This window comes from Chrysemys picta, chromosome 6 (genome assembly GCF_011386835.1).
Source record: "Chrysemys picta bellii isolate R12L10 chromosome 6, ASM1138683v2, whole genome shotgun sequence".
Taxonomy (NCBI): domain Eukaryota; kingdom Metazoa; phylum Chordata; order Testudines; family Emydidae; genus Chrysemys; species Chrysemys picta.
The window spans coordinates 46,123,561-46,145,886 of NC_088796.1; the positions used below are offsets into that span (position 1 = coordinate 46,123,561).

A 22,326-nucleotide genomic window follows, 5' to 3' on the forward strand; every position below is an offset into this window, starting at 1 on the left:
TCCTCCCAACTCACTCGTCTTCCATGCACTCTAGGGGGGCATGCCCCAGACTTCGGGAAACTGCTGTAGATATCTGTAATAGTACATTCCTCCCCTGCCTCATGCTTTGATGATCAGCAAAATAAATTAATGTTGACACTTAACTCAGATGCCCATAATATTTTAAGATGCACTGAAATGAAAGGTCAATTCAGGCTTTAGAGCTGCTGTTTCAAGCAGTGGGCAAATCCAGGAAGACATCACTGCATCAGTTAGTCGTAATCATAACATACTTAACTATACCATCCTTTTTAAAATTAGAACCAAGACTCTGGAGAACAACTGAGAGGTCTGTCCCTACCCCCTGGCTAGTCCTTCACACCAAGCGGGTGCACCCCACACTTTGGGAAACTGGCTTAAAGTTAGGCACATACATATGAATCAGGGCCTTAAACATGTATGGAGAGCATGCTCTGTGCTGTACAATATAGAAGACAACCCATCTTCAGCCCATCCCAGGAGCCAGATTCATAGCGTAGGTCTATGCAGCCCAGGCTCTGAAGCCTAGGGAGGGCAGTGGGCTTCAGAGCCTGGGCTGCAAGTTCAAAGTACTGTTTATGCAGCACTTAAAAAGAGCGCTAGCACGAGCCTCACTACCCAAGTCTATCAACCCAAACTGAGGCTTGCTCCTGCAGGCTGTGTAGACATACCCACAGCAAACTATTTGTAAAAACATTAACTGCACTGTAGTAGGATTCTCTCACCCACAACTGATGAACCTATATTTGGAGTTCAGAACCACTAGTTTGCTGTACATCTTCTATAGGGAAGTAAAGCCTTGACACCTATCTAGAAAAGGTTTCCAATATTTTATGTATAAGGTCACGCACAATGTTTACCTACATTCCCTCTGAGGGCAGTAGAGAGCCTTAAAAACATGTGTTTGTACTAGTTAGCATGCAACTTATTTTCTTTTCTGGTTCTTACCTCTTAACCAAATCAATAGGGCAGTACAGCATGGGGAGAAGGTGACCAGCCCTCTGTGGAGAAAGAAGTGGTTCGGGACTATTTAGAAAAACTGGACGTGCACAAGTCCATGGGGCCGGATGCGCTGCATCCGAGGGTGCTAAAGGAGTTGGCGGGTGAGATTGCAGAGCCATTAGCCATTATTTTTGAAAACTCATGGCGATCGGGGGAGGTCCCAGATGACTGGAAAAAGGCTGATGTAGTGCCCATCTTTAAAAAAGGGAAGAAGGAGGATCCGGGGAACTACAGGCCAGTCAGCCTCACCTCAGTCCCTGGAAAAATTATGGAGCAGGTCCTCAAGGAATCAATTATGAAACATTTAGAGGAAAGGAAAGTGATCAGGAACAGTCAGCATGGATTCACGAAGGGGAAGTCGTGCCTGACTAACCTAATTGCCTTCTATGATGAGATAACTGGCTCTGTGGATGAGGGGAAAGCAGTGGATGTGTTATTTCTTGACTTTAGCAAAGCTTTTGATACAGTCTCCCACAGTATTCTTGCCACCAAATTAAAGAAGTATGGGCTGGATGAATGGACTGTAAGGTGGATAGAAAGCTGGCTAGATCGTCGGGCTCAACGGGTAGTGATCAATGGCTCCATGTCTAGTTGGCAGCCGGTTTCAAGTGGAGTGCCCCAAGGGTCGGTCCTGGGGCCGGTTTTGTTTAATATCTTTATTAATGATCTGGAGGATGGTGTGGACTGCACTCTTAGCAAGTTTGCAGATGACACTAAACTAGGAGGCGTGGTAGATACACTAGAGGGTAGGGATCGGATACAGAGGGACCTAGACAAATTAGAGGATTGGGCAGAAAAAAACCTGATGAGGTTCAACAAGGACAAGTGCAGAGTCCTGCACTTAGGACGGAAGAATCCCATGCACTGCTACAGACTAGGGACCGAATGGCTAGGTAGCAGTTCTGCTGAAAAGGACCTAGGGGTCACAGTGGACGAGAAGCTGGATATGAGTCAACAGTGTGCTCTTGTTGCCAAGAAGGCTAACTGCATTTTGGGCTGTATAAGTAGGGGCATTGCCAGCAGATCGAGGAACGTGATCGTTCCCCTTTATTCGACATTGGTGAGGCCTCATCTGGAATACTGTGTCCAGTTTTGGGCCCCACACTACAAGAAGGATGTGGAAAAATTGGAAAGAGTCCAGCGGAGGGCAACAAAAATGATTAGGGGTCTGGAGCATATGACTTATGAGGAGAGGCTGAGAGAACTGGGATTGTTTAGTCTCCAGAAGAGAAGAATGAGGGGGGATTTGATAGCAGCCTTCAACTACCTGAAGGGGGGTTCCAAAGAGGATGGAGCTCGGCTGTTCTCAGTGGTGGCAGATGACAGAACAAGGAGCAATGGTCTCAAGTTGCGGTGGGGGAAGTCCAGGTTGGATATCAGGAAAAACTATTTCACTAGGAGGGTGGTGAAACACTGGAATGCGTTACCTAGGGAGGTGGTGGAGTCTCCTTCCTTGGAGGTTTTTAAGGCCCGGCTTGACAAAGCCCTGGCTGGGATGATTTAGCTGGGAATTGGTCCTGCTTTGAGCAGGGGGTTGGACTAGATGACCTCTTGAGGTCCCTTCCAACTCTGATATTCTATGATTCTATGATTCTATAATACTTTGATAAAAAAAAAATCATCATGTGATACCACTGTGACCTCGAGGAGTTGGGAATAAATATTGCAATGAAATGTCACACACAGATATATTTATTTAGTGACAGCAGATCAAAGTCGGTTTTCTGAGGATGCAAAGCAACAAGTTTGTTGTTGTTTTTTTCAAATCAATTTGGTAATGAGACACTGAACATACACTGAAACACACAGACACTACACAACAACATTTTACTTCAGATCATCAAAGCTGCAGCAAAATCTGTAGGTCTCCCAGATAGGTGTCATTATCTTTTCATTTCAGTGCTTGATATCAGACTAATAAGAAAGTTGAGACTTAATACTACTGCAGTTTCATCTCAGCAGCAGAGGAAACAGGAGAAGTGTAAGTGCCATAAAAAAGTTTCATTACTTAAAATTCATATAATTTGTATGTTTTGATCCTTTTTTAAAAAGGCCCACCATTTTCTCCCATGAGATGTCATATGTAATTTTCTTATCCAATTGCAGAAATTCAGAAAATATAAAGTTTCAAATCTCTTTTCACATTCTCTGCTTTAGACGTAGACAAAGCTGAAACAAGGGCAAAACTCATCAGATTAATGGCTGCATGAAAATGCTTCCTTATACTGGGAACTTCCTGTTTTCAGGTATATGGCTAAAAACTACAAACCCCAATCATGAATCTAGTCACATTTATCTAGACACAAGGCTGTCAGCCTAGGAAGAACACAGTAGAGGCTGACAATTGAAGTTCTCTCCCACCAAACATGCTCCAAATAAAAATATATTAATATTATAGAATCTTTACACCTTGTAAGCACAAACACTTTTATTTAAATAAGTTTAAAATTTCAGAACTAAGATCTCCACCATGAAGAGGGGAGGGAAAATGAGTTAAGCCAGGAAGGCCAGGGGGAGGGAGATGTACAACAAGCAAGAGATGCAGTAATTTACACTTAGAAAGTTGACAGTTTTTCACTTAACTACAGTGCCCATTAAAGCGGGGTGGACAAACTACAGCCCACGGGCAGGATCCAGCCCATCAGGGCTTTAGATCCGGCCTGCGGGATTGCCACCCCTGTGGTGCCGCAGGGATGAAGGCAGGCTCCCTGCCTGCCCTGGCCCCGCTCCGCTCCTGGAAGTGGCTGGCACCACACCCTGGAGGCCCTTGGAGGAGGGAGGACAGAGGGCTCAGGGCTCCGCACGTTGCCCTTGCCTGCGGGTACCTCCCCCGAAGCTCCCATTGGCCGCGGTTCCCCGTTCCCAGCCAATGGAGCTGTGGGGGGCGGTGCCTGCAGTTGAGGGCAGCGCATGGAGCCCTCTGCCCCCCCCTTCCCCAGGGGCCACAGGGACATAGTGCGGGCCGCTTCCGGGAGTGGCATGGGGCCAGGATAGGCAGGCAGCCTGCCTTAGCCCCACTGCACACCGCTGCCACCCCGGAGCCACTCAAGGTGAGCAGCGCTGGGCTGGAGCCTGCACCCCGAACTCCTCCGGCACCCTGAACCCCTGCCCTGAGCTCCCTGCCACACCCTGCACCCCAACCCCCTGCCCTGAGCCCCTCCCAGCACACTGCACCCCCTCCCATACCCCGCACCCTGCCCCAGACCTACATTCATGGCCCTGCATGCAATTTCCCCACCCAGATGTGGCCCTCGGGCCAAAAAGTTTGCCCACCCCTGCATTAAACAACACTTCATTGTTTTACTCCTTCAGCTTGCAGGGGATGTGGCTATAGGAGGGGATATTTGACATCACTATTTTTTTACTATGGCTAGTAGGCATCTGGTACAGTCAGCATTCTCCTCATCTTTTTGAAATGGAAATTAGTTGGAGATGATTAGGCTGCCTTGTAGAGAAAGATATTCCCCTACCACAGAGGAGTTCCCTTTCCTTAGGGTATATTTAAGGCCCCTTGTTTTCAGTTTATTGATTTTTAATTAAAACTCCAGCTTTTGTAAAATGTAGGAACTCAGTAAAAACTGAATATGCCCAAATTTTGGGCCACTCAAATACAAGAAACCACAGATTATGGTACATGTGTTTATGTTAATAATAAATTGCCTTGCATTTACACAGTCTCTTAAAGTAAAATCATGAGTGGAATCTACACACCTGCATGTATCTACTGTTAGGGTACACTTTCATGAAACTAACTGCATTAAACTGCTCCTAATTTCAATACTCTTAGTTTTCTTTATTAGTTGCTTTCTTCCTGTCCTACCATTTCCCATTATTAATTCTGATATTTATCCAGAAAACTGGTGCTAATTTTTGCACGAATTTTCACTTGTTTAATTTTTGTAATAAAAACACTGATAAATTCCAGGGAAATTTTAAGCAAAATGAAATGAAAACAAGAGGGCCTTTGTTAGATTTGCTGTTTTATCACTTGAAAGGTTTCAGAGTAGCAGCCGTGTTAGTCTGTATCCGCAAAAAGAAGAACAGGAGGACTTGTGGCACCTTAGAGACTAACAAATTTATTAGAGCATAAGCTTTCGTGGACTATAGCCCACTTCTTCGGATGCATATAGAATGGAACATATATTGAGGAGATATATATACACACATACAGAGAGCATAAACAGGTGGGAGTTGTCTTACCACCTCTGAGAGGCCAATTAATTAAGAGAAAAAAACTTTTGAAGTGATAATCAAGCTAGCCCAGCACAGACAGACAGTTAGATAACAAGTGTGAGAATACTTACAAGGGGAGATAGATTTCAATGTTTGTAATGGCCCAACCATTCCCAGTCCTTATTTAAACCGGAGTTGATTGTGTCTAGTTTGCATATCAATTCTAGCTCAGCAGTTTCTCGTTGGAGTCTGTTTTTGAAGTTTTTCTGTTGTAATATAGCCACCCGCAGGTCTGTCACTGAATGACCAGACAGGTTAAAGTGTTCTCCCACTGGTTTTTGAGTATTTTGATTCCTGATGTCAGATTTGTGTCCATTAATTCTTTTGCGTAGAGACTGTCCGGTTTGGCCAATGTACATGGCAGAGGGGCATTGCTGGCACATGATGGCATATATCACATTGGTAGATGTGCAGGTGAACGAGCCCCTGATGGTATGGCTGATGTGATTAGGTCCTATGATGATGTCACTGGAATAGATATGTGGACAGAGTTGACATCGGGGTTTGTTACAAGGATAGGTTCCTGGGTTAGTGGTTTTGTTCAGTGATGTGTGGTTGCTGGTGAGTATTTGCTTTAGGTTGGGGGGTTGTCTGTAAGCGAGGACAGGTCTGTCTCCCAAGATCTGTGAGAGTAAAGGATCATCTTTCAGGATAGGTTGTAGATCTCTGATGATGCGCTGGAGAGGTTTTAGTTGGGGGCTGAAGGTGACAGCTAGTGGTGTTCTGTTATTTTCTTTGTTGGGCCTGTCTTGTAGGAGGTGACTTCTGGGTACTCGTCTGGCTCTGTCAATCTGTTTTTTCACTTCAGCAGGTGGGTATTGTAGTTTTAAGAATGCTTGATAGAGATCTTGTAGGTGCTTGTCTCTATCCGAGGGATTGGAGCAAATGCGGTTATATCTTAGAGCTTGGCTGTAGACAATGGATCGTGTGGTGTGTCCTGGATGGAAGCTGGAGGCATGTAGGTAAGTGTAGCGGTCAGTAGGTTTCCGGTATAGGGTGGTATTTATGTGACCATCGCTTATTAGCACAGTAGTGTCCAGGAAATGGACCGCTTGTGTGGATTGATCTAGGCTGAGGTTGATGGTGGGATGGAAATTATTGAAATCATGGTGAAATTCCTCAAGGGCTTCTTTTCCATGGGTCCAGATGATGAAGATGTCATCAATGTAGCGCAAGTAGAGTAGGGGCGTTAGGGGACGAGAGCTAAGGAAGCGTTGTTCTAAGTCAGCCATAAAAATGTTGGCATATTGTGGGGCCATGCGGGTACCCATAGCAGTGCCGCTGACTTGAAGGTATATATTGTCCCCAAATGTGAAATAGTTGTGGGTGAGGACAAAATCACAAAGTTCAGCCACCAGGTTAGCTGTGATATTATCAGGGATACTGTTCCTGATAGCTTGTAGTCCATCTTTGTGTGGAATATTGGTGTAGAGGGCTTCTACGTCCATAGTGGCCAGGATGGTGTTTTCTGGAAGATCACCGATGGATTGTAGTTTCCTCAGGAAGTCAGTGGTGTCTCGAAGATAGCTGGGAGTGCTGGTAGCGTAGGGTCTGAGGAGAGAGTCTACATAACCAGACAAGCCTGATGTTAGGGTGCCAATGCCTGAGATGATGGGGCGTCCAGGATATCCAGGTTTATGGATCTTGGGTAGCAAATAGAATACCCCTGGTCGGGGTTCTAGGCATGTGTCTGTACAGATTTGTTCCTGTGCTTTGTCAGGGAGTTTTTTTAGCAGATGGTGTAGTTTCTTTAGGTAATCCTCAGTGGGATCAGAGGATAATGGCCTGTAGAATGTGGTGTTAGAGAGCTGTCTAGCAGCCTCCTGGTCATATTCCAATTTATTCATGATGACGACAGCACCTCCTTTGTCAGCCTTTTTGATTATGATGTCAGGGTTGTTTCTGAGGCTGTAGATGGCGTTGTGTTCTGCATGGCTGAGGTTATGTGGCAAGTGATGTTGCTTTTCCACAATTTCAGCCTTTGCACGTCGACGGAAGCACTCTATGTAGAAATCCAGTCTGTTGTTTCGACCGTCCGGAGGAGTCCACGCAGAATCCTTTTTTTTGTAGTGCTGGTAGGGAGGATTCTGTGGGTTAGTATGCTGTTCAGAGGTATGTTGGAAATATTCTTTGAGTCGGAGACGTCGAAAGTAGGATTCTAGGTCACCGCAGAACTGTATCATATTCATGGGTCCGGAGGGACAAAAGGAGAGGCCCCGAGATAGGACAGACTCTTCTGCTGGGCTAAGAGTATAGCTGGAAAGATTAACAATATTGCTGGGTGGGTTAAGGGAACTACTGTTGTGGCTGCTTGTGGCATGTAGCAGTTTAGATAGTTTAGTGTCCTTTTTCCTTTGTAGAGAGGCAAAGTTTGTCTTGTAAATGGCTACAAGACACCTACAAGATCTCTATCAAGCATTCTTAAAACTACAATACCCACCTGCTGAAGTGAAAAAACAGATTGACAGAGCCAGACGAGTACCCAGAAGTCACCTCCTACAAGACAGGCCCAACAAAGAAAATAACAGAACACCACTAGCTGTCACCTTCAGCCCCCAACTAAAACCTCTCCAGCGCATCATCAGAGATCTACAACCTATCCTGAAAGATGATCCTTTACTCTCACAGATCTTGGGAGACAGACCTGTCCTCGCTTACAGACAACCCCCCAACCTAAAGCAAATACTCACCAGCAACCACACATCACTGAACAAAACCACTAACCCAGGAACCTATCCTTGTAACAAACCCCGATGTCAACTCTGTCCACATATCTATTCCAGTGACATCATCATAGGACCTAATCACATCAGCCATACCATCAGGGGCTCGTTCACCTGCACATCTACCAATGTGATATATGCCATCATGTGCCAGCAATGCCCCTCTGCCATGTACATTGGCCAAACCGGACAGTCTCTACGCAAAAGAATTAATGGACACAAATCTGACATCAGGAATCAAAATACTCAAAAACCAGTGGGAGAACACTTTAACCTGTCTGGTCATTCAGTGACAGACCTGCGGGTGGCTATATTACAACAGAAAAACTTCAAAAACAGACTCCAACGAGAAACTGCTGAGCTAGAATTGATATGCAAACTAGACACAATCAACTCCGGTTTAAATAAGGACTGGGAATGGTTGGGCCATTACAAACATTGAAATCTATCTCCCCTTGTAAGTATTCTCACACTTGTTATCTAACTGTCTGTCTGTGCTGGGCTAGCTTGATTATCACTTCAAAAGTTTTTTTCTCTTAATTAATTGGCCTCTCAGAGGTGGTAAGACAACTCCCACCTGTTTATGCTCTCTGTATGTGTGTATATATATCTCCTCAATATATGTTCCATTCTATATGCATCCGAAGAAGTGGGCTATAGTCCACGAAAGCTTATGCTCTAATAAATTTGTTAGTCTCTAAGGTGCCACAAGTCCTCCTGTTTTATCACTTGTCATCCTCCTTCTCTCTCTCCTATTTAAACGGCCTCTTTTCCCGTATTCTCTGCTCTCTCCCATACATCCTCTCACTTCCCTTCCCCAGAAAAATCTGACCCTTGTTTACTTTTAACTCATCATATTCTTCCTCCTACTCCCTTCTACATACCAGACCATTCACATCTCACCGACAGGCCTGGAAAATTTTACCCAACAGGTATTAAGTTTAGTCATCTTTCTGTTAGATAACACCAGATATGAAAAACGGGTGACACCCACTGTGCAGGGGTATTACCCAGCTGAAAAGCTAAACGCCAAGGCAATGCCCGTAGACCTGGCTCCTTTTCTATTAGCCTCTGGATAACTGGTGTCTGAGATCTGAGGCACCCCTTCTCCCTCCCTCCTTCTGTGAGCATTATGTCTCTTCCCTTTTGACATTGCACCCACAGCTTCCTTACTGCTCAGAAGGATGGAGGTGGACATAGGCACCCACTCCATAGGTACCCACGGAGAAAAATTAGCAGTGCTTAGCACCCACCGGCAGCCAAGCTCCCGCCTCTCCCCTACCAGCGGCCCCGCTGATCATCCCTCCCCCTCCCTCCCAGCACCTCCCACCCGCTACGAACAGCTGTTTCCTGGCATGCAGGTTGGCTCCAGAACGGAGGGGGAGGAGCAGGGACGGGGTGGGAAAAGGTGGTGCAGGGGCTTGGGGAAAGGAGTGGAAGGGGCAGGGCCCGGGGCAGAGGAGGGGTGTGGAGCACCCCCTGGGTAGAGGGGAAGTCGGCACCTATGGAGATGGAGAAGGCAAATAATAAGATCTGTTATTCTACCGCTTGCTCAGGCTCTGCATTTGGTTCTCTCTTTCTTTCAAGCAAACAAACAGAGCACATGCATGCTTCCAACCCATCAATCATCATCAACAGCAGGTGAGTGATACTGGAGTATCAGTTTCACTAGTGCTCCAAGTTTCCAAAATGCTCCAATGAAAACTGACATGTATCACAGCAATTTCAGTCAGCTGCAGCTTGACAAAAACAACACGCAGCAGCAGCACTGGAGCAGTCTGCAAACATCACTGCTTTGGTTTATACTTACTTCACATTTGGATTATTGTTTTTAAAAAGAGGACAGAAGCTTAGATGCTGCAGTTGGTGCCTGAACTCACCAGGGTTGCCAGGCATCCAGTTTTCGACCAGAACACCCAGTCAAAAAGGATCCCTGGCAGTCCGGTCAGCGGCGCAGCAGAACTAAGGCAGGCTTCCTAGACTCTTGGAAGCGAATGGCATGTCCGGCTCCTAGATGCAGGGGTGGCTATGGGGGCTCTGTGCACTGCTCTCCTGCCCCAAGCACCAGTTCTGCAGCTGCCATTGGCCAGGAACTATGGCCAATGGAGCTACAGGGGCGGTGCCTGCGGGCACGGGGAGCGCACAGAGCTCCTGTATCCACCCCTGCACCTAGCACATGCCAGCCACTTCCAGGAACCGCCTGAGGTAAGCACTGCCTGGCCAGAACCCGCAACCCACACCCCCTCTCACACTCTAACCTCCTACCCCAGATCAGACCCCCTCGTGCACACCAAACCCCTGCCCAGCCCTAAGCCTCCCACACTCTGAACCCCTCTTTTCTGGACCCACTCTGGAGCCCGCATCCCCAGACAGAGCCCACACCCCCTTCCACACCCCAACTCCCTGCCCCAGCCGAATGAAAATGAGCAAGCAACGGGGGGTGAGGGATAGAGTGAGCGGGGGCAGGGCAGGGGTGTTTATAATCACACAAAACCAAAGTTGGCTTTGTCAGGTATTCACCCACAAAAGCTTATGCTCCAATACACCTGTTAGTCTTAAAGGTGACACAGGACTCTTGCTTTTTACAGATCCAGACTAACATGGCTACCCCTCTGATATATGCAGTTGAGATACTTAAATGTTAGTTGTGGAACAACAGAATAGCTATCTCCAGGCCTGTTCTAGAAGATGGGGGGGAACATGGTCTGTTATAGCAGGGATAAAGGAGAGACAAGACAGAACTGGGTGGGGGAATCATATCAGTATCTTAGATGTCTGTATACGAATACGAGAAGTATGGGGAATAAGCAAGAAGAACTTGAAATGCTAGTAAATAAACACAACTATGACAGTTTGCATCAGAGACCTGGTGGGATAATACACATGACTGGAATATTGGTATAGAAGAGTACAGCTTGCTCAGAAAGGACAGACACGGAAGAAAGGGAGGGGGTGTTGCTTTATATATTAAAAATATATACACTTGGACTGAGGTTGAGATGGAAATAGGAGACAGACTTGTTGAAAGTCTCTGGGTAAGGATAAAAAGGAGTAAAAAAACCAAGGGTGATCTCATGCTAGGGGTCTAATACAGACCACCTAACCAGGAGGAAGGGGGATGAGGCTTTTTTTTTTTTTTTTTTTTTTTTTAAAAACAAAAAATCATCCAAAGCACAGGACTTGGTGGTGATGAGGGACTTCAATTACTCAGACATCTGTTGGGAAAATAACAGCAGGGAACAGATTATTCAACAAGTGCTTGGAATGTATTGAAGACAATTTTTTATTTCAGAAGGTGGAGAAAGCTATTAGGGGGGAGGCTGGTCTAGATTTGATTTTGACAAATAGGGAGGAACTGGTTGAGAATTTGAAAGTGGAAGGCAGCTTGGGTGAAAGTGATCATGAACTCATTTCATGATTCTAAGGGATGGTAGAAGGGAGAACAGAAAAATAGACACAATGAATTTCAAGAAGGCAGAATTTAGCAAACTCAGGGAGTTGGTAGGTAAGTTCCCCTGGGAAAGAAGTCTAAGGGGAAAAACAAATTGAAGACAGTTGGCAGTTTTTCAAAGAGACATTATTAAGGGCACAAGATGGGAGAGATTCCAGAAGACTGGAAAAGGGCAAATATAGTGCCAATCTATAAAAAGGGAAAAAAAGAGGACAACCCAGGGAATTACAGACCAGTCAGCTTAACTTCTGTACCCGGAAAGATAATGGAACAAACACAAACACACACAAACATCTAGAATATAATAAGGTGATAAATAAAACAGTCAGCATGGATTTGTCAAGAACAAATTGTGTCAAACCAACCTGACAACTTTCTTTGACAGGGTAACAAGCCTTGTGGATGGGGGTGGGGGGAGTGGTAGACATGGTATGTCTTGACTTTAGTAAAGCTTTTGATACTGTCTCACATGACCTTATAAACAAACTAGGGAAATACAACCTAGATGGAGCTACTATAAGGTGGGTGCAAAACTGGTTGGAAAACCATTCCCAGAGAGTAGTTATCAGTGGTTCACAATCATGCTGGAAGGATGCAACGAGTGGGGTCCTGCAGGGATCAGTTCTAGGTCTGCTTCTATTCAATATCTTCTTCAATGATTTAGATAATGGCAGAGAGAGTACACTTAAAGTTTGTGGATAATACCAAGCTGGGAGGGGTTGCAAGTGCTTTGGAGGATAGGATTAAAATTCAAAATGATCTGGACAAACTGGAGAAATGGTCTGAAGTAAATAGGATGAAATTCAATAAGGGCGGGGAGAGACACGATAACAGTCTTCAAATATGTAAAAGGTTGTTACAAGGAGGAGGGAGAAAAATGTTTTTTCTTAACCTCTGGGGCTAGGACAAGAAGCAATGGGCTTAAATCGAAGCAAGGGATGTTTAGGTTGGACATTAGGAAAAAACTTCCTGACTGTCGGGATGGTTAAGCACTGAATAAATTGCCTAGGTAGGTTGTGGAATCTCCATCATTGGAGATTTTTAACAGCAGGGTAGACAAACACCTGTCAGGAGTGGGCTAGATAATACTTAGTTCTGCCATGAGGCAGGGGGATGGACTAGATGACCTCTCAAGATCCGTTCCAGTCCTCTGATGCTTTGTGTTTAACTTTAAATCCTTATAAAAATCCAAGTTTAGGGCTGCTTAAATCACCTTTGTATAGGATGTATTCACACCCATTCTCAAGGGTCAAAAGTCAACAAGTATAGAGGTTAGGGAGTGCTATGGAAATCTTCTCCCACGCATACTATATCTAGTTAACCTTACTTGCTCTTATTTTCTAGCAGGGAACCTGCACAGAGGTTGGGGGGGGGGGGGGGGGGGAGGAGGAAGCAATGACAATGAAATCCTTCCAAATCTAAGCCAGGACACAAAGCAGTGTACAAGCCACTCCATAACTGTCAGCACAGATCCAACAGTAGTAGTAGTCCTCTATGAGCTCTACTTAGGAGAGCTATTAAGGGGAGATGCAATTTGCTAGTCTACTGTCCATACCTGAGCCCTCATTTCAACCTCCAAATCCCTTTCTCACACAGTTGCTCAGACCCAGTGCAGAACCTTTGCTCCATGATGTGCAGCGACTGCAACACCATACATGCTGTTCATGTCTCCGGATGAATCACCACTAGGCCACCTCAGTTACACACAACATTAAATAGGATCCATTCAATGCACAAAACTGAGCATCAGACTTAGATGGACAACAACTAATCTTATGAATTGGGTACAAGGGCACATTAGCTTTCAAGTTTTGCCCAGATAATTGTTAATAATTGGGAATGGTTTTAGAACATTTTACTAGATGCCCACAAAGCAAGGAAGAAGACTGCACCAGTTAAAAACAAAAAACAAAAAAACAACCACCATACACTGGCTTAGACACAAAGTGAAGACCGCTACAAGAAGAGTTAAGGACGATAAGAAAGGTATTTTTAAATGGTACAGGTCCGTTACTAGATGGAAGTAGCAGAACTTCCAATAATACAGAAGAGGCAAGAGTGTTCAAGAGACATTTTGGTTCTGCACTTGGGGAAACATGATTTAGTCATATCATACAGTGAAATCCTTACCATTCCAATAGCGACTCAGGAGAATGTTATACAGCAGCTACAAAAAAGTTTAACATTTTATTAACTTGCATCCAAGAGTTGAAAAAAAAAATAAAGGAGTTGCCACGGAACTCTCTAGAACATTAATGTTGATTTTCAATAACTCTTGGAACATGGGTGAAGTTCTAGAAGACTGCTAATGTTCTGTCAATATTTAAGAAGAGTAAATGGAATGACCCAAGTAATTATGGGCATACCAACTTGACAACAATCCCAAGAAAAATAATGGAGGGGCTGATATGGGACTATTAAGAAAGAATTAAAGAAAGGTAATATAATTAATGTCAAATCAACATGGATCTATGGAAAATAGATCCAGCCTAACTTGAGGGTTGTTTTTTTAAAAATGTGATTACAAGCTTGGTTGATAAAGGTAATAGTGTTGATGTAATATATTTATTCCTCTGTAAGGTATTTAACTTGGTATTGCACAATATTTTGATGAAAATCTAGAATGATGCATTTAATATGTGCCATGTTAATTTTTGTGTGTGTTAAGAACTGGCTAAGTGACGGTCTTAAAATACAATTTTAGATGGTGAATCATTCTCAAGCATGTGTATTTACAGCAGGGTCCCTCAGGGATTGGTTCTTGGCCCTAGGCTATTTAACATTTTTATCAACAAACCTGGAAGAAATCAAATGATCACTGATAAAATATGAAGATGAGACAACGATTGCAGGAGTGGTAAATAACGAAGAGGACAGGACAGATTAACTGATGACCAAGCAACCCAGATTGCTCTGCGTTGCTTGGTCAACTGGGCATAAGCAAACAGCACTGCCAAATGTGAAAAATCTAGGAAGAATGCAGGCCACACTTAGTGAGTTGGGGACTATCCTGGGAATCAGTGACTCTGAACAAGACTTGGGGGGGGGGGGGGGGTGTCATCGTGGTTAGGCATTTAAACATGAGCACCCAGTATGATGCTGTGGCCAAAAAGGGCCATCATAATCCTTGGATGCACAAACAAGGGAATCCCTAGTAGGAGTAGGGCGGATATTTTACTTCTGTATTTAGCACTGGTGCAACTGCTGCTGGAATAGGAAGTCTAATTTTGGCATCCACAATTCAAGGATGTTGATAAACTGGAGAGGGTTCAGAGAAGAATCATGAGAACGATTAAAGAATTAGAAAAAGGATGCTTTATAGTGATAAATTGAACAGATTAAGCCCCTTGACTCCAACAAACAGAAGATGAAGAGGTGACTTGATTAGTTTGTATATATGTGAGGAACAAATATTTGATAATGGGCTCTTCAAGCAAGCAGAGGCATAACACAATACAATGGGTAGAAGTTGAAACTAGACAAATTTGGATGGGAAATAAGGCATATAAAAAAATTAAGAGCAAGTGGAAGTGACATACCAGCAAGAGGTTGTGATGAATTCTCTATCATTGGCAATTTTTAAAATCAAAATTTAATTAACGGATATCTTTGAGGGGGGGGGGGGGAGACAAGACAAAGACCAAAATTAGTTCAGGGAATTTCTATAGTCTGAGGTACTGCATAACAAGCCAGATAATCACACCATTAGCTTATACCTGAACCAGTTAAGCACTTCAGTGCTTGACCTGTTAAGCATATTAAGCGGTGTACATTTTTACACTGCTGCTTTGCTGACTGTGATCCAGCCAATGTCATAAATGACCATTTCATACCCAACTTAAAGTTATACTATGCATGAGAGTTTGGAGAGTTACACTTGAGAATCTGGTTCCCTCTAACAGAAGAGGAGGCAAAACCCCTAAACACCAAAAGCCTCATTTATCTTGAATAGAGACACTTCAAAAACTAAACTATTTTCCTACATTTGCAAAACTCCATGAAAAAATAAATAAATAAATAAGTCTCCCTATCCCATAGTGGACAATATCTCATAGGAATATCTTGTTCCTATTAAAATGGGAAGAGAAGGAGGCGGCAAAAACAAGGCTTAAAGTTGCAACCAGAGATCCATTTTAACTACGCAATTACAACAGATACCTCCATAAATGAAGTATATCAATCAGTTTGACAGGGAAGGAGAAATTGTAATGAAATAGAGATACTATGGATTAAATTCAGCCTTAGCATAAGGGGGTGTAATTTTCATCAAGTCAATTGGAGCTGTCCCAGCTTATTCCATGGACGAGTTCATCCCCACAGCCAACCATGCAAGATTACAAACTCAATGTATGCAACTAGCACACCACAATTCCAAGTGACAGCTACCATAACTCAAATCTATGTTGCTGTCCAGAACAAGACAGTTATTGCACACAGCTCTGTGGAAAGACAAGCAAAAATGAAAGCCAAGTTGATGGGGGTGTCTATGAAATTCTAGTTATTACAAGGATAATACCATTTAAACCTGTTTGGAAGAGTTTCTTTCACTATTTCAATTAATTCCAATTAAAAAGTGTACAGCACAATTTCTTAAGACACTTTGCAGGACAAGACTAGCATGTTTATTGAGAAATCTTATGGTACAGATACTGCTCTTTTTATTTATAGTAGCTTAATACTAATCTTAAGAAGCCTGCAGTATTTTACTGTAGGATTTGTAAAACTCACTAAGGAAACCTTTCTGCTTCCTCTCACGTGTGCTTCCATTCTACGCACCCATGCTACACTGCTTAGAGGAGGAAGAGAAAGATGAAGATGGAAGTCTGGCAGTTTTAATCTTAATTTTATTGCTTTGATAAATTTTAGACACTTGAGAATATTAATTTTTCAACAGCGTGGAAAAACATTTTCCTTAGATCATTTCCATACTGTTGACATTTTGAGGACAAATGGTTCAATTCACAACTTTTAGGATTTACATTTGCCATCCACAGGTGGTAGCTTTTTTTAGTAGTATAACACAATGGAACAAACATGTTTGATTATCAAATATAACACCCTATACAAACACTGCTGATCTCTAGATATTCCAAGTCGGCTGATTATATTTAAAAATCAATTTCCTATTTTGTTACTCGAGTAGCATAGGGACACTGTACCTAGTACAGAAGGCACTATTTACAGAAGTACAGAAACCAACGACAAGAGATTCCTCTTTCAGATTCAACACAGGAGGATTTCTCAAAGCTGCGGTAGAGAAAGTAAGCGTGCAAACTATTTAAAAAAAAAAAAGTCTGACAGTACACATTCTTCACCTTTTAATTAACTCTGGCATTTTGAAACACACAGCTGTTATGACACAATATTTTGATTATAAACAGTGCAAAAAAAGACTGGCCCACATTGCTAGTAAAGAAAAAACACTGCTACAGTACTGTATAAATCCTCAATAGATCAATATCCATATTGTGGCCCAAATCTTTTAGGCACTTGACACTTTTACTAAACCTTTCAGAACAGGCCAAAATAGCATACGTTGTATTTGCACAATACCACTCCTTAATTGCAGCAGAGTATTTGCTATTGTTTCTGGAGCTGAAAAATACTAGCATTCAAGTTCCCCCCCATGAAACTAAAAGCAAAGTTTGTAACACAAAACATGAACTAAAGATCCAGAGCAGAGAGATCTCATACATTAGGTAAGGGAAAAAGAGCATTCCCCCCACCCCTCTTTTATGGTAATTTCTGGATCATTTACTTTGCAGGACTTTGAGAACTGGCTCTGGGCTCCATGACAGCAGCAAAGACTTTACTGAAGATGTGATGGGTGCATACAAGCATACAGCCCAGACTGGAAACATCCTGGTTGGGTTAAGGCTTGAATTCTGTTGCCATTGCATCTGCTGCTCTTCCACTGTTTTGTTGTGAGAGGTCTGCAGCCTTACCAGTCTCTCTGGTAACGAGCTGTCGCAGGCATTTCAAAGGGTAGCTCTACACTTACAGCAGCGTATAGCATACAGACACTATACCCGTGTTAGCTGGACGTGCAGACAAGAGTGTGTAGCTGGTGAGGCACAGCTTTGGTGAGTAAAGTACAGACATGCCAGAACCCTAGTGTATATACCCCATATGGCTCGCTACATTCCCAAGCAGTGCTTTCTACATCTACACTGCTACTTTTAGCAGTGTAATGTTCTGCTGCCAGAACCCTTCCAGTGAAGGGACTTGGGCAGCAGTGAAAGACTCCAGCAGGGAGAGGCGGAAGGGAAAGGCTCCCCACTGCCTCCTCCCGCCAGAACCTCTCACTGCCACCTGTAGCTATACACTGCAGCGTGAGTACAGCCTGCCTGTCACTGCAGCATGTAGCAGTGGTGTGCAGGGTATGCGTAGCGAGGTTAGAAAAGGCCAGAGACTGCTGGCCCGCATCTTGTGAGGCAGAGGTCACACTGTCCTGTTTGCTGTGGTTCATCAGACTCGTATTTTCTGCTAGAGGCTGCTATCTTGTGCTCCAGAATCTAAGGTTCCACTTCAGCCAAGGAGAATCTCAAAAACGTGAGCGGAGCATGAACAGATGCAGACACGTCACCACTCTTTCATTATTAATTTTAAGGTAGAAATAGAAAAGAAACAACTCTGGCTCAAAGAAAGGGAAGTGAGGAATGAGATCGGTAGAGTGCACTACAGTAGTACAGCAGCATAACAAATGGGACGCTGAATGAGGAAAGGCAGGAGCCTTTAGGACAATGTAAGTCGTCATGATAATGTCTCTGGTGCAAGATAATTGGCAACTGTATGCAGTGTCATAGCCTTGTTGGTCCTAGGATATTGGAGAGACAAGGTGATTAAGTAAGATCTCTTATTAGACCAACCTCAGGAATAGTTCTGTGTAAAATCAAACTTTTCTCCCCCCATCAGTTGGTCCAATAAAGAGATTGCCTCACCCACCTTGTCTCTCTAATTGGCAGCTGACTCCTGTGCATAGTGACTGTTGGCATAAAAAAAAAAAAAAAAAAAAAGGAGAGATACAAGTATAAGTGTCAGTTAAGATTAGAGAGAGGGGGACATTTCAGGAGACAAACGTCTTAAAAAGTTTAAAGTTTTAAAAATAGTTTCCAGGGAGAAACACTGAATCTCTTAGTCTCAATCTGCTGTATGTGTATAATAATATTTTAAATCTTGAAAGAAAAAAAAAAAAATCAGAAAAAAGTAAGTCATCTAGAAATTTTTTTGTATACAGGAGAAGGAGTGGTATTTAAATAAAAACATCCAAGAGAACTCTCCTTTCCTCCCACAGATTTTATCCTCAGAAAAGCACAAAGAGGAAAGAGACCCTTATGGAGTTATCGGAAAGGCAACACAGAAGCAGAACGAGCCTCTTAGATATCAATTTTTACATGAAGAGTAGTCATTAGGTGTAAAAATGGTTGTATACGTGACATTAAGTACCACATCATGCTACTCCGTCAGCAGGTGATTTTGCCACCTCCCCCAGCCCAAGTCCAATAATGATGAAAGAGGGGTCTACTGCTGGTTTAAGAAACCAGCACATACCGTACTCTATTTTTGCATGTTGTTCATAAAACCCTTTGCCCTGTGCAGTCAGTACTCCACAGTTAGACTTTAGTGCCCATTGCTTGTGTTAATTTAACATGACCACTAGTTTCTGAAGATTATTTCTCTCTACTTCATAAAAAGCTACTATTATCTGGCTGAATTATAAAAGCCAAAGCCCTTCACCACAAGATTCTTGGTATTATTTAAGATTCTATAAAATTTCATAAATAAGACTGGGTCATTCAGGAAATTTTTTCAAAGCTATAATCTTGAGATTGCAACACATTAAAATTCAGTATTGGATATTTTTTAGAATATATTTTTATTTATTTACCTTTTTGCTTCCTCTAGATGGCATAAATACTCATAAGCAATGTTCTGACGCCTCCGCTCATCCATTTCTTCTGCTGAAAGCCTTTCATCATCCACAATAGCTGTAAACAGAAAAACTATGTCAAATTACACATAATTAGAGGTGACCCTCAAAGCAATTTTACTAAAAAACAAAACAAAACTGCTGCAGCTGAGAAAATGCTCTTTATAGGACTTCACTGAGAAACATTTGCCAAATACAGAAGTACTCTTACCACACCAAGTAAAAAAAGATTAACCGTGTTAGATCTTAAAATGTTGTGGTTTTAAGTTTTATAAAAGTATTGGGGAAATTTCCTCCAACACTCTCTTCCATGCACCACATTCAGTATCCTAACATTCACACTTTCCCCTCTGATTTTAGATTCTTCATACTATTTATCTGAGGGGGCATGCAGAGTTCAATTATTTTTTTCCACCACCTTTTTTAATATGTGGAGGGAAGATAAACTCCCCAGCAACCACTTCTTCAGGCAAATACTAAGATAACAGGTAGTAGACCTTCTAACTGGAATTCTTCTTACTCCATTATATACAATCCCCATCACCAACCTCCCTTTTTTGTAAAAATTAAAGTCCTGACCCTCAAAGGATAACTTCTCCAGTATATGTGGGTACAGTTACCAAGATTGCACAGATAATTTCCTGCATAGTCTTCTGAAAACGTAGGCCTACAGCTTCTATGGCACTAACTTGGCGAAACTAAGTCCTGCAATTACATTCTGCCTATTAAAAACCAAAAATCCCAACCACCACCACCCGTAACTAACAAAACTATGCCAGTCACCATGCTTATCTATTTGCACGTTATTCCTCATCACCAGCCTTTGATCTATTTGTTTCTTTTGGATTGTAAGGCTGCTGGAGTGGGGACTCACGTTTGTACAGCACCCAGCACAACATGTCTCCATTACCCTAGCATAAGTAATTAATTCTCCCTGTGCAGTCTCCACTGGATAAAGTAACCGCCATTTTCAGTTCTAAAAACTATTGTGGGGGTAGTATTGCTATGTGCTGTCAAGAAGTTAGGTTGCACCCCAGAGATAGTTGCATTTCTGTGTGGGTAAAGTTATCTCTATAGTTTGCAAGAGCACTTCGTGGATAGAAAATTCTGTATTTGTACAATTTCACTTCGCAATCAGCCATCAGTGCCTCAAGCACACTGCCAAAGCCAGAAAAATAAGAAAATTAAACCATAGTATTAGGGCTGTTAAGCAACTTTAAAAAAATGAATCATGATTAATCGTGCTGTTAAACAATAGAAAACCATTAATTTTAAATATTTTTGGATGTTTTCTAAATTTTCAAATATATTGATTTCAATTACAAACACAGAACACAAAGTGTACAGTGCTCACTTTATATTTATTACAAATATTTGCAAAAAACAGAAGAGGTAGTATTTCAATTCACCTGATACAAGTACTGTAGTGCAATCTCTTTATTGTGAAAGTTGAACTTACAAATGTAGAATTAATGTCAAAAAAAATAACTACACAAAAATAAAACAGTGTCAAAGTTTAGAGCCTACAAGTCCACTCAGTCCTATTTCTTGTTCAGACAATTGCTTAGACAAATAAGTTTGTTTACATTTATGGGGGATATTGCTGCTCGCGTTTTGTTTTCAATGTCACCTGAAAGTGAGAACAGGTGTTCGCATGGCAGTTTTGTAGCCGGCGTTGCAAGGTATTTACATGCTGAACATGCTAAAACATTCATATGTCCCTTCATGCTTCAACCACCATTCCAGAGGACATGCATCCATGCGGATGATGGGTTCTGCTTGATAATGATCCAAAGCAGAGCGGACAGACGCATGTTCATTTTCATTATCTGAGTCAGATGCCACCAGCAGAAGGTTGCTTCTCTTTTTTGGTGGTTCGGGTTCTGTAGTTTCCGTGTTAGAGTGTTTCTCTTAAGACTTCTGAAAGCATGCTCCACACCTCGTCCCACTCAGATTTTGGATGGCACTTCAGATTCTTAAACCTTGGGTCGAGTTCTGTAGCTATTTTTAGAAATCTCACATTTCTTTGCATTTTGTCAAATCTGCTGTGAAAGTGTTCTTAAAATGAACATATGCCGAATCATCATCCGAGACTGATGGAACATGAAATATATGGCAGAATGTGGGTAAAACAGAACAGGAAACATATTCTCCCCCAAGGAGTTCAGTCACAAATTTAATTAACACTTTTTTTTAAAATGATCATCATCAGCATGGAAGCACGTTGTCTGGAATGGTGGCCGAAGCATGAAGAGGCATATGAATGTTTAGCATATCTGGCACGTAAATACCTTGCAACGCTGGCTAGAAAAGTGCCATGTGAATACCTGTTCTCACTTTCAGGTGACATTGTAAATAAGAAGCAGGCAGCAGTATCCCCTATAAACGTAGACAAACTTGTTTGTCTTAGCAATTGGCTGAACAAGAAGTAGGACTGAGTGGACTTGTAGGCGCTAAAGTTTTACATTGTTTTGTTTTTGAGTGCAGTTATGTAACAACAACAAAAATCTACATTTGTAAGTTGCAATCTCTTTATCATGAAAGTGTATTACAATACTTGTATGAGATGAATTGAAAAATTTCTTTTTTTTTTTTTTTACAGTGCAAATATTTGTAATCAGAAATATAAAGTGAGCACTGTACACTTCATATTCTGTGTTGTAATAGAAACCAATACATTTGAAAACACAGAAAAACATCCAAAAATATTTAATAAATTTCAATTGATAGTCTAATAAGAACATAAGAATGGCCGTACTGGGTCAGACCAAAGGTCTATCCAGCCCAGTATCCTGTCTACCGACAGTGACCAATGCCAGGTGCCCCAGAGGGAGTGTACCTAACAGGTAATGATCAAGTGATCTCCCTCCTGCCATCCATCACCACCCTCTGACAAACAGAGGTTAGGGACACCATTCCTTACCCATCATGGTTAATAGCCATTAATGGACTTAACCTCCATGAATTTA

The 22,326-nt window shown here is 42.5% G+C and overlaps 1 protein-coding gene across 2 annotated transcripts in view; it reads right to left on the reverse strand.

Annotated features, from left to right (window-relative positions):
* IQGAP2 (IQ motif containing GTPase activating protein 2) overlaps positions 1-22,326 on the reverse strand; it is a 253,895-nt gene that overhangs the window by 172,665 nt on the left and 58,904 nt on the right. For both annotated transcript variants that reach the window (XM_008167529.4, XM_065550077.1), the window contains exon 2: positions 19,316-19,415. In XM_008167529.4, coding sequence (XP_008165751.2) covers positions 19,316-19,415 — 100 coding nt within the window. The remainder of the gene's footprint in view (positions 1-19,315; positions 19,416-22,326) is intronic.